The 15,823-nt window shown below is 44.6% G+C and overlaps 1 protein-coding gene across 1 annotated transcript in view; it reads right to left on the reverse strand.

Moving 5' to 3' along the window:
• VWF (von Willebrand factor) overlaps window positions 1–15,823 on the reverse strand; it is a 214,944-nt gene that overhangs the window by 116,953 nt on the left and 82,168 nt on the right. The window contains exons 19-25 of the mRNA XM_055000628.1: window positions 14,349–14,452; window positions 10,292–10,430; window positions 8,153–8,290; window positions 7,046–7,189; window positions 6,141–6,281; window positions 4,164–4,283; window positions 1,183–1,339 (exon numbers count right to left, since the gene is read on the reverse strand). Coding sequence (XP_054856603.1) covers window positions 1,183–1,339; window positions 4,164–4,283; window positions 6,141–6,281; window positions 7,046–7,189; window positions 8,153–8,290; window positions 10,292–10,430; window positions 14,349–14,452 — 943 coding nt within the window. The remainder of the gene's footprint in view (window positions 1–1,182; window positions 1,340–4,163; window positions 4,284–6,140; window positions 6,282–7,045; window positions 7,190–8,152; window positions 8,291–10,291; window positions 10,431–14,348; window positions 14,453–15,823) is intronic.

The raw sequence follows: 15,823 nt of genomic DNA on the forward strand, positions 1-15,823 counted from the left end.
CCCACTGGTGGTGGACAATGTCCCAGGGGTTTGCCCCATTACCCACCAATCACTGGTGATCTGCAGGAGGTGGCAAACCCTCCAGCAATTGCCCACCACCAGCAAACCATCTAGGCAAGCACACAGCAGGCAGGGCGCAATGACATCACTTCCTCAAGTGACATCATCACGCCACCGGTGGGCATCCTCTCACGCTTCACAGGGGCCAATTTTGGCCCCAAACAGGCTGAATTGGCCCTGCACAGGAACACACCCACTGCCGGCACAGCGACACAACTCCCTAGAAGAGAGACCAGCAGGTAAGTGCCAGCTCCCCTCCACCTGCCAGGAGGGTGCAGGGACCTGGCACCCCTACTTTCTCTCCTGATATCTTCTCAACCAGAGAGACAGAGAGGGAGGGCTAAGCAGCACCTTAGATGTTTTAATCCTTCTGTTCTGTCCCTGGGCAAATGGGCTCTGCCCCTTGAGCCCACTAGTGCTGTTTCAGAGTGGGTAGGCCCTGAGCTTCACTCTGCCCCTTACTAGACCCATCGTTTGCCAGCTCTGTGCCTTTCAAGAGTTGGCAACACAAAGTATTAGATGTACAAGTTCCCTACCCCTCCGCAACACTGCCACAGCTTAATCTCACTGTTTTTTGTACATCTCCCAGGTAGGAGATGCAGGAGCTGTGTTTTGGACATGTAAACAAAGGAAAAGGAGGGATACAGAACTTGAACGTCCTTTTCCTGTATGCTTCAACTGATTCAATACTTGATCATCATTCCCTCTTCTCTGAAACTCTGGGGTCTCTTTGCACGACGAGGCAGAGCCCAGGATCTTGAACAGAATTCTCAGCATCGTCTCAAGAGGGTCTGAGAAAAACCATGACAGTTAAAATAGTCGAAACCAATAAACTGATCTAAAAGCACAAGCTTTTTACACGACAGATATGTCTTCGGTGCAAGATATCACTCCGAGGCACATGGAAGGACACAACACACAATAAAACACACTATTGGCCTAAATTGTGCAGAATATATTTTTAAAAAGATTTTTTTCTTGGTGTGATAAAACATCTCAGCAGAGGATAATGGGATTAAAAGCAACTATTCTATCCTGGATTTTTTTTGCCCCCAAAAGTGTGGGGCATTCAGTCCTTACGCCCTCTTTCCATCTTGATTGTTGCTGTTCTGTGATACTTACGGCATAGAGCAGGTGACCGCCAGTGAATGACCACACCTTTCTGAGCACAAGCGTGGGCATAAGCAGCAACGGCGTTGCAGAAGCAGGCGCAGTCCCCGATGGATTCGCAAGCACAGGTGTCATACATGCAGATATCCACATAGACCTCAGGATCCACCTACAAGCAATATGGTGTGGGGTGAATCCTTTTGCCCATCAGCACTTTTCTGTTGTGCCGAACGCGCAGAGAAGAGGCACTTTCAGACACACACACACACACACACACACACACTCTCCCATTCCAGCTCTAAAGCTATTCTGTATTGAATGCAGGTGACATGCCGGAGGTCTCAGGTTCAATTCCCAGCATCTCCAGCTAAAAGGATTAAGTAGGAAGTGATATGAAAGACTTTTCCGCCTGAGATCCTGGAGTGTCACTGCGAGTAGACAATCCTGATCTTGATGGACAAATGGTCTGATTCAGTATAGAGCTACGTGAGTTCATGTGGTATAATAAAATGATACAAGCACCCAGGGCAGCTGGGAAAAGAGGTGGGGGAACTCAAGGCTGCACAATGATGTCACTTTGTGTCAGCTGGAACAAGCGGGGAGTTTTTTAAAGTTTAAATCGCCCTCGGCGAAAATGGTCACATGGCCGGTGGCCCTGCCCCCTGATCTCCAGACAGAGGGGAGTTGAGATCGCCCTCCGCACCACATGGCGTGGAGGGCAATCTCAACTCCCCTCTGCCTGGAGATCAGGGGGCGGGGCCACCGGCCATGTGACCATTTTCAAGAGGTGCCGGAACTACGTTCCCCCGCGTTCCAGCTGAAAAAAAGCCCTGCAAGCACCAACAGCTACTTAAGCACTCAATTTTTGTCTTCCCTAAGAATATAAGGAATACTGCTAGGCACTTTGCACTGGCTCCAGGGGTACTCTGAATAATTCACTGTACTGAAAGGGGGCATTGGTGCTGTGGCGGAACGGGCGCTGGCTCTCAGTCCGGGCAACTGAGCCACCGTCAATGGCCTGCTAGCCCCGCTATCTGCCTCCCACCGTCCCTGGTGGGCGTGGCTCACACTCTTCGTCGCTGCCACCACACACTGATTTGTACACAGCCTGACTGAGGGCCAGTGAGACCCCTCTGGCTGAATTTCCTTACTGGGAAATGAATTACCCAATCTTTGGGTGGGCCCTGGAGAATTGGCAACCCACCAAGGTGTGGCCTGATCAGGTTCTCCCAGGCTCCCTCCCTTCCTGTAGCGTGCCAAGTGGGGGAGCTTACGTAGTCATAGTACCACAAGATTCTTTATATTCAAAAAGTATAATTTAATAACTATATACAGAGCACTATATACAAGCAGGTAAAGGCACCACACATAGGGGTAGACCCCCCCCCCTGTTCAGGACTCATAGGGCAGAAAACCAAACTGAAGAGAACCGCCATCTGCTTTCCCTACCACACTGTTCCCTACTCTACCTTAAGGGGCTGGTGGGGGTCTCAGGGAAGGTCCCCCCTTCATTTCCTTTCTGCTGCCTCCCAGGCCCTCCACACTTAGGGCCCAGGCACCCGGGTTTCACCCCGCAGCAGGAGCCTCTCCTTCTTCAACCAAGAAGGCAACTCTTTTTCCTCAGGATCGGCTGGGTATATCTATTCAGGCTCCACCCCTTATTTTTTCCCGCACTCTCTTGGCCCCGGGGCAGCTGGGAGTTGAAGTCCAGGAAGAAGGGCGTCCCACACCAAGACTCCTGCAGGCCCCTCCCTGGCCCTACAGCCCATTAACCCTCATGGGGAACATTTTTTTCCTTTTTAAAACAGATTAACTGCCACCAGCACTCATCTCACCCTTGGCAACCATTTCGTTACAGGTGCGTCTAGATAGGAGCCAGTGTTCCTACCTCCCAGCAGAGGAGTTGTTGTGACAAACTGCCACATCAGAGGCCACCGCTCTAGATGAAAACTGAACAGAGTCCAATGATGAGTCTGCCAGGAAGGTGGCTGATAGACCCATCTTTTACAGCTCATCTTTCACCTCCGTGGAGAGATGTCAGCTACTGTAAAATTATTTGCCCAAAGATAAGTGGCTCAAGAGAAACATGAGTGGATCATTGAGGCTCTGAGCACTCCAGAAGACCTTTCCAAATTCTTCCTCTGTACTACCTCAGCCCTGTTACCTGGGAAGCCCAACAGAGTCAACATATAGGACTGAAAAAGAACTTAGTACTGCCACCAGTGCTAGTGTAACCCCTATGATGTAATTGGTTTAGCCCAATAGGGCAGAGTCAGTAGCTGGAGCCAAGTAGCTGAGAAAGAAGCTGGTTTCTAGAGAGCTGAATAATAATTAATATGCTCTTATCATCTTGAATAAGGTAATCAGAAATATTGTATGTGTACAATATGACTAAAAGTGGTGTTTGTGTATTGTGTTTGGCTGGTGTTATTACTGGGATTGTATTGTTCTTGCAGGGCTGTAATTCCCCAAGAAGAAGCCTGGCCTATAGTTGCTTCAAACTGGAAAGACGGTGAAAAAGGACTCTGTCACACAGACAGCCAAGCTACAAGTGACGCCGGACACAGATTGGACACTTGTCAGCTTCCCTCAAGTTTTGATGGGAAATGTAGGCATCCCGGTCTTGCAGCTGTAATGGAGAGCCAAGCTGTAAAACCAGGATGCCTACATTTCCCATCAAAACTTGAGGGAAGCTGACAAGCGTCCAACCTGTGTAAGGCGTCACTTGTAGCTTGGCTCTTAGTGGGTTCCGACAAGTTGAACTGTTTACCTTTTCAAAGACATTGTTGGCTGAAAGTTTCTGTATGGTTGCACTTTTGAGTTTAGTTAAAGAAATGAATAGTTGTATTGTATTTATTGTTAAAAGTTTCTGTATGGTTTTAAACAAAATCTTAACTTACAATTGTGTGAAAGTTTGCTTCCTAAGCCCCACAGAACCCATACAAAGAACAGTTACACTAGCACCATTAAGAACAAGCTAAGCAATGGCTTACCAGTTTTTTGCAGTCTTTGAAGAGATCACTGGTCAAGACACTGCAGGACGTTTCCACCATCACTTGCTTCACTACGTTGCCATTACACAGTGAAGAAACCAGGCCTTGCCCCTGAGAAAGCTTAATGCAGAGAAGAAATAGTGAATGACATATTATTAAACACTCGAGCAGGGCTTTTTTTCTGGGAAAAGAGGTGGTGGAACTCAGTGGGTTGCCCTCGAAGAAAATGGTGTCATGGCCGGTGGCCCCGCCCCCTGATCTCCAGACAGAGGGGAGTTAGATTGCCCTCAGCACCGCTCAGCGGCGCGGAGGGCAATCTAAACTCCCCTCTGTCTGGAGATCAGGGGGCGGGGCCACCGGCCATGAGACCATTTTCAAGAGGTTCCGGAACTCCGTTCCCCCGCGTTCCCCCTGATAAAAAGCCCTGTACTCGAGACAAAACTGCTTAAAGAGTCATCTACTTATTTATACATTGAATGTATATAGCAGCAGTTGTGATAATCCATTTTAGAAAATCAGATTTGCACGTCTCATTTCATTTCATAACGAAAGATTAAGCTGAATGGGTTAAGGTTCATAGGCTTTCTTAAGTGTGACAACACTCCCAAACTTCCAATAGCAGACAGATAACAAACATGATCTAAACATTGCTGAAGAGTTGATTACTTAATTGTGATTTTAGTACCAAGTAAGATTACAGTTCCATAGTAGTAATTACTATCAGGGCTGCAACCTATAAGTCTTTTTATCAATGATTTAATCAGTGAAGTTCAGCTGATTAATCAAAATAAATGTTACTCAGGTTGCAAATTAAGGACAAAGCTTTATGTTTTGAGGCTACTTTTGCTGTAACAGGGAATAAAAATAGAACATTTTAAAAATTATCTTTCTCATACTGAGAGGTAGCTTTTGTTTAATAGGTTACCCTTAGACTTCCATTAATTTTCCAGAAAAAAATGAAAAAAGAAAATCACTTAAAAAAATAAAGAAAGAAAACCACACAGAAGTTTTGATACTAATGAAAATATGTGTAAATATATTATGTTAAGGAATTAATTAACAAGTCTCATGTAAACTAGCTCTCATCTGACAAAGTCCATGAAAGTTTATGCTACAGTAAAATCTTATTAGTGTACTAACGAGACCTCTTCTTGGCTTCCCTCTCGTCTGCCTCCCACCACTTTGCAGGGTGGTCGAGGAAAAATACCCCCCAAATCAGTTTTAACATACAGTATTATAACAATAAGTATAACTATGTAAGTAATATAATAATAAGTATAATTACTTTAAAACATGGGTCTCTTATCAGTCGGATAAATAGAAAATTTGTCAAGGTCCTTGTAGACCTTTCTATATTGCAGTGCAACCTTACAGGACTTTACAATTCAGATGTAATTTAAATCAAACTTACAACTAAAAACACTCTCATTGACAGAAACTTCAAAGCAAGTAAACCATTCTAGTCAATATAATTTCAATTGGTCTATGGGATTGCACTGTTAGTATTACACTCTAGCATGGGATTACTATCCTTTAGAAAGCTCAGAGATGGTTGTTGTGGGTTTTCCGGGCTGTATTGCCGTGGTCTTGGCATTGTAGTTCCTGACGTTTCGCCAGCAGCTGTGGCTGGCATCTTCAGAGGTGTAGCACCAAAAGACAGAGATCTCTGAGAGATCTCTGTCTTTTGGTGCTACACCTCTGAAGATGCCAGCCACAGCTGCTGGCGAAACGTCAGGAACTACAATGCCAAGACCACGGCAATACAGCCCGGAAAACCCACAACAACCATCGTTCTCCGGCCGTGAAAGCCTTCGACAATACATCAAAGCTCAGAGACTCAGGCATATCTCCCATGCAGGGTTGGGTCAAGTCCTCAATCCTTTACTTTCAGCCATACGATAGCACTGGGTCCATTCTGATGATAAAAATGGAAGCAGACGGGGTCCTGTCCCCTTTCCTATGAGACCAACACAATACCTTTTGGACATCAGCGCACTGTGAATTAACTTTCCAGGAGTTCCCGAAGTCATTTGGATCGATTTCAAGTTGCTTTCTGCTACTGGTGAAATCATTATTTTGGATGTCGTCAAAATTCCCACACAGACCACATACTCGATCCTTTCGAAGAAACAAGCCACAAGAATGAAAATAAGTTTTCCCCCCTCCCACTATTACGTAGTTTGGAAAAGAGAATCCTGATTTCCTGTACCACCAATAAAGGCGGCAGATGCTCAGGGGAGGTGGTATTTTGACACATTTCGCAGGTAAGAATGTATACCATTTTACCATCACAACTCAACTTAAGTATGTTAAACTGAGAATAAATAACTGGATTAAGAGGCCCCCAATCTATTTCATGGTTGGGATTTGAATCCAGCTATCTTCTACCTAAGTTCAACACTGCAGTGACAACACTGAACCTCATATTATATAAATACAGGTGAAACTCCACTCCCCAAACCGTTTACATTACAAACATTACATTGTTTTCTCAATATTGCTGAGATTTTTCTAGATGCTTCAGTTATGAAACACTTCATGGGACAAAGACTTTTTCAGCAGTAGTGCCGTGTTTGCGGAAGACTCTCCCGAATGGAGCCGATGCAGTAAATTCCCTACTGGCCTTTAGGAAGGAAATCCAAACTTTCCTCTTCCAACTGGTCAGGGCAATTACATTAGCTTCTCTGTTTTTCTGTGTGGTCGTCCTGTTCAGATCTTAGTAAACTGTACTTTGTTGATATACATAGATACTGGATTTATCATGTCATTGTTTTGTTAGAGAAACTGTGTATATTTTGTCATTTTATTGTTATTGTCTACCTTCTGACAGAAATATCTAATAAATACATCCTTAATGAGTAATAAAAACAGAATGCACTTACTTTGTAATTTTCTTTCAAGATAACAGAAATGCCCATCTCTTGATCCCAAACTAGAGAGATTCCGTTGCCCAATAACAGAAGGTAATAACGCCCAGACTTCAGGACTTCAAGATCAGCCTCTCTAGGAGGGGTCAAGATGCTAACCTTTGTGAGGAAAACAATACAGAAACATCAATGGTAGGACACTGGATCTCGTTCAGGACTTCAGCTGGGCAGCCCTTTCAAACACCTGCCAGGGTAATGGGGTTGTTCATTCATATCTGGAATTACAGACGACCAACAGGACAACAGCTTGGCAGGGGTCTTTGGCATTACGAGCTTATTGCTCACTTGCCCTCACCTTAGCCCCACCCATGCTGGGCCAAGGGGCTGAAGGCTGCCACTAGGCCAATGTCCAATCCGTGGATAGTCTGTCATTTGCTTTATGCTTCAAATTTCCCTGGTAAGAAAGATGTTTCAGGGGGAACATTGGAGAGGGTCAGTTCTCTGTGAGAAGTGGAAGAGAAATAAAATTTCTGGAGAATTTGAGGGTTTCCCCCCTCTTTTTAAGAAAAAGCCTGAAATTTTGCAAGAAAAAAATCCTAAAACTGAAAATGCATTACTTATTTTCATAACTGAACAAGACGTATTTAACTACCTTAAACTGTAAACTAAACTGTCTATACACATCTTACCACATAAAATTACTGTCTGGGAGAAAATGGGGGTGAAAAGTGATGTCGCAACATCTCTTCTGATCATGTAACTGGAAGTGATACCACACATATCACCACGATGCTCTAGAAATCCTCCCAAACTATGGTAAAACCCGAGTTTGGGGGCATTGCCAAAACATCACAACTATGCATGATGGTTACATAAACCACAGAGTTTTGTAGCAACACGTGATGTCACTTCCAGTGACATGACTGGAAGTGATGTTGCAGTGTTGCACAACATCTGGCCCAACCCTGAAAAAGCTACCATGAACTTCTACTACCTTAAAGAACACAGCCTGGATCAACAGCAGCTTAACACATCATTGTAAGCGAAACTTGTCAGCAAAGTCTAGACAGCTTGATCTTCAGCGAAAGAGTTGTTGTAAACCTGGAGGAGGCTCACACTTACCTCTCCACTGTAAAGTTCAACCTCTCCGCCGTCAAACAGAACAGTGATCCTTTTGGTGCACTTCTCTCCAGTGAAGCCACATCCCTCGTTAGCCACAAGTATCCGAAAGGTTCCAGAACTGTCATCATCACAGTAATCCTGTTAATAATAATAATAATAATAATAATAATAATAATAATAATAATAATAATAATAGAGAGAGAGAGAGAGAACATTAACAAATCCTATTTGGAACTTGGGCACAGAGTGCCACCTTGAAACATTACCAGTTTAAACAATATCTGGAGACTGTCTCAATGGGCTTTGATTTAAGGACAATAATCTGGGAGATAGCTTTTCTTTTCACATGGTTTCTGCAGGGAGATATTAACTTTGCAGCCCAAGCCTATCCACGTCTCTTGCAAACGGCACCACTGAGATCCCATTCACGCACACCCTAACTTCTCTTACTGTGATGCAATTACGTGTGCCACGACATGCATCTTAGCCCCTGACTGCACTGAGTTCAGGAGCACCAGAAAACTGTCAGGGCTTGTTACTTTCTAAGTATCTTCAACCCCACTGCAACGTCAAGGAAAGCCATCATTTCTAGACTTGGGGGGATTCCGCATGATCAATTTTGATCGGACTTTCTGAGCAGTCATGCCGTGGTGGAGTCCTACGCATCCACTTCTCCCCGATTCCACATTAGGCTTTTGTTTTGCATATTTCATCGGCTCAAAGTCCATCATGCGGAATTTTTGACAGGATAAAAATCGATTCCTCATCGCTTTTTCCGGGGGAAGTGTCGAATGATGCACATCTTCATTTTTTAATTATTTTCCCCCCCAAAAAAACGTTGCTACACATAAACGTTGCATCAAACCAACACATTAGAAAAAAAATTCTCACAAAAAAAGTTGCTACACATAAATGTTGCATCAAATAAACATATTGGATAGGCCAGAGCACTTCCCGCCGATATTGTGGAAGAGTATTGGCTATTGACATTTGGAGGGGAAATTGTTACCAATGACCCCGCGTCTATCTTTCCTGCTTTCTTCGTGAGCAGTGTGGTTTAGTAATAGGTGTTGTGTTGAGGACGGTCTCTTTCTCCCTCCATGAAATGCCTAGACCACTAGTTGAACGCAGAAGTCCCTCCATCACACTTTCACTCTACCTCAGAAGCTGTCAGCTGTCAGTGAGCAACAGTAACAAATTTGTCGTGTTGTAAAATGGACCCGTTATTGGTCAGCTGTTGTCATGTGACACAGGATATGTTTCTGCATAGATTTGTAGAAAGGTTAGGACGGTTTTTTTACATTTTTTTTTTAAAAAAAAAAGAGGGGAAGGGAAAGGGTAGTGGGTGTAGCTTAGAAAACATGATTGGCCAATCTAATTAAGTTGATTCGAAGGGCGAGAGAAAAGAGCAAGGGTGGGGAGAACATTGGATAAAGAATTCCGCATGATTAAAATCCCTAATCTGCTGCGCATGGACAAATAAGTCGGGGGAAAGCAGGATGGAAAAAAAACGGACAAAACGTGCAGTGACTTCGAATCTGCTGCTAAGATTGCCTTCCCACGTGTGGAAACACAAGAAAAAATCGAGGTCATTTAGAAGCTGAAGCAGGGAAAACCATTCGTGCGGAATCACCCTTGGTAGAAGACTGTGGCTCCTCCCAGGTGCCACATTGGACTTTGGAAGTGTTTGGCAGCAGAGGGAAATTTCATGGTTTTCCAAGTGCATTCAACCCTTGGTGCAAAGTCAGAGAAGAGCCTCCACCTGTTTTGGGCCACATTAAAATATGGGTTTGGCACTGGGGAGTGGATCCCTGGCTTCAGCTCTAAGGCCCCTTTTGACCGCTGGCACACAGAGTTTCTGGATTCTGTACCAGACTTGCTGAAGCACTGGTTCCTCCCCCACCCCACTGGTAGCACAGCAGAGGACAGAATCTTGTTTCCATTTAGAGTTGCCTCCCAAAATGACACCAGAATGAAATTCAAAATGATGGTGGGAAATCCTCAAGCAAAACGCGTGAGGAATTTTCAAGGGAGCAAAAACGGTTTCAGTCAACTTCCCCGAAAGGATTAACACATCCCTGCCCTAAACAACCACCAGTATCCATGTTTCCTAGCATGATATTCTGGCCCAGCTCTTACCTGAACAAGTACATACTGACAGTTGCCTGGAAACCTGTATTTGAGTCCATCAAAAGTCAAGTAATGGGCTGTACCAATGGCTGAGCAGGTGCCATCACAGATGTTATCTGAGCATTCCCACTTCCGCGCACGGCAGACACTGCAATATGCAGAAGGCCACTAGTTAATAATCTTTTTGCATTTTGTTGAAAGTATGTTTTGTAATTTAGTGCTACTCAGAGTACTTCATGAAAGTCACCAATAGTTGCATCAGTTTGTTATATCACAATCCCTCCCTCCACTGCCCAAACCTGGAATCATTAAAAAATTGCTGGCTATGGGGGACTTTTTAGTACTTTCTATGAGGTGTAGCAATACCATACACATCAAAGCCAGCTTTGAAAGAGGGAACAAGGTTATTAGACCTTGTACATGACCTACAACAGACGTAGTACCAATGCAATTCCTCTGTCCTTCCAAGCACACACCAAATAATCAGAAAAGGTTACCATATAGATTCTGCCAAATCTACACAGCACACACTAGACCTCATCTTTTTTATATGCTCAGAAAAAGATTCGATCTAAAGCTGAATATCTTCTGGCACTTGGTGGGTTTTAAAGGATACTTCTTTAAAACGTACCTGACATGCACCTTTGAACAGTAAATAAAGATAGCACCAATAAATTCTCTCTTTACTTTACGGCTACATGTAACAATTTGTGCCCCACTAAACTTTCTTGTTGTAAGGAAAGGGATGGAAATACTACAATGGAGCATGTTTTAACTCTTGCTAGCTTACCATAGAAATCCTGCCGTATACAGAATATATAAAACACTTTTATTGCCTCTGAAAGCTTCAACTCAACTGATCTAGCCATGTGGCTCCATGCTATGATTGCTTCCGGCCTAGTTTATTGCAATGCACTGCATATGAGTTTGCTCTTTCACGTAACTTGGAAACTGTAGTTGGAACATCTCAGTTAGTACTGAGCACAAGGCAGTTCTTGCACATCATACCCATTCTGCACACCATTCATTGGTTATCAGGTTCAATTCAAGATTCTGGTTACGACATACAAAGAACATTTAATGTCATTCGACCCACATGCCAGGGGGAGCCACGTCTCCTGGGGCATTTCCACAAGTCCTGGCATAGCACTAAACAAACACAATGAGGGTGTCTTACTGGCATGATTTCTGAAGTCATCGCACCACGAAAACGAGATCGTGGTGCAATGACGTCAGAAATCACGGCAGGAAGACACCCTCATTGCATTTGTTTAGCGCTATGCCAGGACATGTGGAAACGACCCTGCTATCCGGACATCTTCACTCCTGAGAGCAAAATTGTCTGAAGGTGCCACACTGCAAATGATTAAGCGTGGCAACCAACTACCCATTCGTGCACATTCTCTGGGCTGGCTCCCCTGTTGCAGAACGACCTGCCTGAGGAGGCCAGCAAGGCGCCCACACTTGTATCACTCCACAGAATGTGCAAAACAAAAATGCTCAGGAGGGCATTTTTGTGACAACTGTATAACAGAAGAGTGCAGGAGGTTACTGTATAAGGGAGAGGTTCATACTCTTCCAGTGTTTGTTGTATGCATCACCTTCCTTTTACAGCACTGTCCTTTGCCTTTTTACAGCACTGTCCTTTGCACTTTCTGCATTATGGCAAAGAGTCCAGTAGCACCTTTAAGACTAACCAACTTTACTGGAGCATAAGCTTTTGAGAATCATAGTTCTCTTCGTCAGATGCACAGTCAGAGAGCTGTGGTTCTCGAAAGCTTATGCTACAATAAAGTTGGTTAGTCTTAAAGTTGCTCCTGGACTCCTTACTATTTTGCCACTACAGACTAACATGGCTAACTTCTCTGTATCTATTTTCCGCATTATGGTATGTCCTGCCTTAAACAGTTTTTTTTTCTTTTTGTTTGCACTGCTGCCCAGCTCTGTAATCCAAGCCCTACTGCGCTGTCAATTAGAGTTCTCTGCTGTCTGACTGTTTTATATTCTGCCTTGAGTCTCAGAGAGAAAAGCGGGCTATACATGAATAAAATAAAAGAACTGAACAACGTAAGACTGGCATTGCCTTCTTCAGCAGTAGCATAACTACAAATGAGTTATGATGCATTTATTAACTACAAATAAGAAGCCAGAATGATAGTACTGTATATTAAATTGCACATAAGTTCTAATGACACCTACTTTCTGGCCCCCAACTCTGTTAAATTTTAACCTCTGTTTTATCTCTGATTGGCTTACAGAAGAAACTATGAAGATACCTTTCTCAAAGACAGTTACGTTGGTTAACAGCTGTCTTTCTTTAGGTTTCCGACCCCCATTTCCTGGGTCTCCAGAAGTTAGTTATCTGCTCTGTGGAAGGGATGTAGCTTTTCTGTAGTGCAAAAGCACATCCACAAACACTAACAGCCAAACCAGACATGAGGTTTGTCACATATGTGCCAGCTGCCAGTCACTGGTGGCAGCTCCCTATAAATCGGCTGCAAAGGCCGCCTAACTGGGCAAATAACACATACACGGCATGGGGAAAATATCACAGTGGGTGGAGGAAGGAGCCTTTCCTCCCTAATATCATGGTGCCAATAAGAATTGGGTCCCTGGAAACAGACACGAGGGACTGGCAGCTACTGAATGGCTGCCAGTCCACGAGGCTAACTTGTGACAAAGTCGCTTTTGGTTTGACCCTAAAGTGGCATGTCGGGCCTGCTGTCCACACACTGCAGCTGGTATGGGAAGCTTATTTTGAACTAGGAATAACACACTGTAGGGCAATCACATTCGATTGTATCTTCAACTAACACTGCATCTACACGTCTTTGGCTGTTGCATTCTTGATGCACTATAGAAATCATTCGCAACTGGATTTTCTTGTGTGGACAACCCAGTTCATTTGCAAATAATCTCTGCAGGGAATATAATATCCAATGAGGAGTGTGGATGCAGCCTAACTGCTTGTCTTAATGCTACTACTGACATGAGTCATGACAGTGACTCCCTGATATGACTCACAGGCACACCTGTCTAGGGGGGCTCACTTCTTCAAAGGGCTCTGCTGCTCTGTGTGGGTTCAGACTGGGGAGGGTAGAGAAGAAGCTTCAGTATTTCCTCCTGTGCCATTTTTCAGCAGCAGAAACCACTATGGGAGCTGTTTATTTTTTGTATTTTACTTCATTTATATCCTACCTTCTCCCCACCTTACATCATTCTCCTCTCCTCTTTTTTCTCCCCACAAACCCTGCAAGGTAGTTTAGGCTGGGAGTGTGTGGCTGGTCCACGGTCACTCAGCAAGTGTCCTCGGCAGAGTGGGAATCAAACCTGGGCCACGCAGATCGTAGCCTATCACTTGGGGTACACATGCACTAGACTGTGAAAGGTGATTTTCCCCTATGCGTGTGTGGTTGTGAGTCATGTGGAGGAATCCCTGAGACAAGTTGCATAAGTTTACCATTTAGATAAGTCCTAAGAGAACAAAGTACCTTATTTTTTTGCTCTTAAATCAATGCAAAGCAGGCCGTCACAGGGCAGCACTCAGCAAGTAGAAAAGAGCTTTCAGGAATACAAAACAGTTATTGAAAGCCCTTTTCTACATGTTGCAGGTTGCCCTGTGACATGATCCAACATGGCATCTGACTAGGAGTTCCTTCAGTGGGCTCCACAGCAGGCTCTGTCTCTGGTTGCGAGGAAACAACCTGAACCTGCCCCTTACTGATAAGGGGCACCCAAGCTGGTGTATCGGTCTAATCGGGAGCGGGGGAGGTATTTGGCTGTTTCTAATGAGACAGCTGAATTTCTCCCCCAAATTCCAGAGTCACAGCAACTCCTCAACTGCAATTTGTTCCACCAAAATATCATTTAAGCATTACAACATCCTTTCCAAAGAGGCTTTCACAACACAGACTTCAGCATTCATTTCCCAGCACCCAGAGGATACCGAGGACGGGAGTTCTACAGAGAGCAGGGGCTCTCTCACAGATTATTATCAGGGCCTTATCAGACATGAGCTGGCCATTCCATGTTTGGAGCATCACTGCCGAGCAAGCCAATTCCTTACCAAGTATTACAGTCTTTTGTCACTGTCTCGCCTGGAGCATATTCTTGTCCATTGTGAAAGCAGGGGCATTTGTCAGGTACAACGCATTTGCTTCCATGCCGCACCTAGAACACAGACACACAATTTATAGAATACACCAAGTCAGCAGAATTAACCATACGCTGGGGGCATGGAAAAAAGACACATGAACAAAAAAATCTGACATCACCTGAGGACTAACAAAATATCATTTTGAGCACCAAAGTTCAGGACCATTCACACCATCGTTCTGCACATGCTCTGCCACTTTTTTCATCACAAAAAAGGCTCAAAAGATTATGTGAATCATCTATAAGTGTACTTTTGAAGACAAATGATCTTTGAACTTTCAGCTCGAGCACAGCTGAGGTTATAGAAAGTGTAAGGATGTGTAAGAATAAATCCAGAACAAAGAACTGTGTAGGAGAGCAGCAGTCTTGCCTATTTGCCCCTCAGTTTTCACCACCAGAAAACCCTGAACAGTGTTTCTTCTTGGGATTCCCCCCCCCCCCCCCAATTCTTCTACTTCTTACCTTGAGGCTGGCTCTAGGAGTTCGGCTTTCAGTATACTGAAACTTCCCCAGCCACTGGCTCAGCTACTGGGGCATTAAGGAATATTTATCAATATTTCAATTGCTCAGCAGTTTTGTTTTTAAAACTGTACACACAAACAACTCAGTTGTAGACAGGAAGGAGTGTGGCACAGAAACACACAACATATTTCTGTGGGTGGGTGATGTTTGGCACGCTTGAGAGGTACCAGGGCTTTTTTTCAGCAGAAACGCGGGGGAATGGAGTTCCGGAACCTCTTGAAAATGGTCACATGGCTGGTGGCCCCGCCCCCTGATCTCCAGACAGAGGGGAGTTGAGATTGCCCTCCGTGCCGCTGGAGCAGCGCGGAGGGCAATCTAAACTCCCCTCTGTCTGAAGATCAGGGGGCGGGGCCACTGGCCATGTGACCATTTTCACCAAGGGCAATTTAAACTTTTAAAAACTCCCCCCTTGTTCCAGCTGACCCAAAGATACATCATTGGCCCCGGGAGCATGCGCGCACTTGGCGCGCACGCATGTGGTACCAGGGGCACCACCTCCCGCCAAGAGTTGCTCTCTGTGCTGGCAACCCACTGGGTTCCACCACCTCTTTTCCCAGAAAAAAAGCCCTGAGAGGTACTATGTAGATATGCACTCTGTGAACAGGAGATTGTGTGAGAAAGCGAAGGGAGAATCACTGCTGAGACAGACCTTTTAAGAAATCTGTGCATTTTTACAGGTCTCCGCTTGTTCCTCCTAAACTACACATTATGCTTTGGTATGCCACTGCTGAACCCACATTTGAGAAATTTGAATTGTGTGTGCCTGTGACTCAGGGAACCATGCGAACAAGGCAGTCCCGAATGATTGCTTCAGGGGCCAGAGAGCACTGAGATTTCACACGTCTCAAAGCCCTAATAAAATCA

Source organism: Eublepharis macularius, chromosome 16, assembly GCF_028583425.1.
Source record: "Eublepharis macularius isolate TG4126 chromosome 16, MPM_Emac_v1.0, whole genome shotgun sequence".
NCBI lineage: Eukaryota > Metazoa > Chordata > Lepidosauria > Squamata > Eublepharidae > Eublepharis > Eublepharis macularius.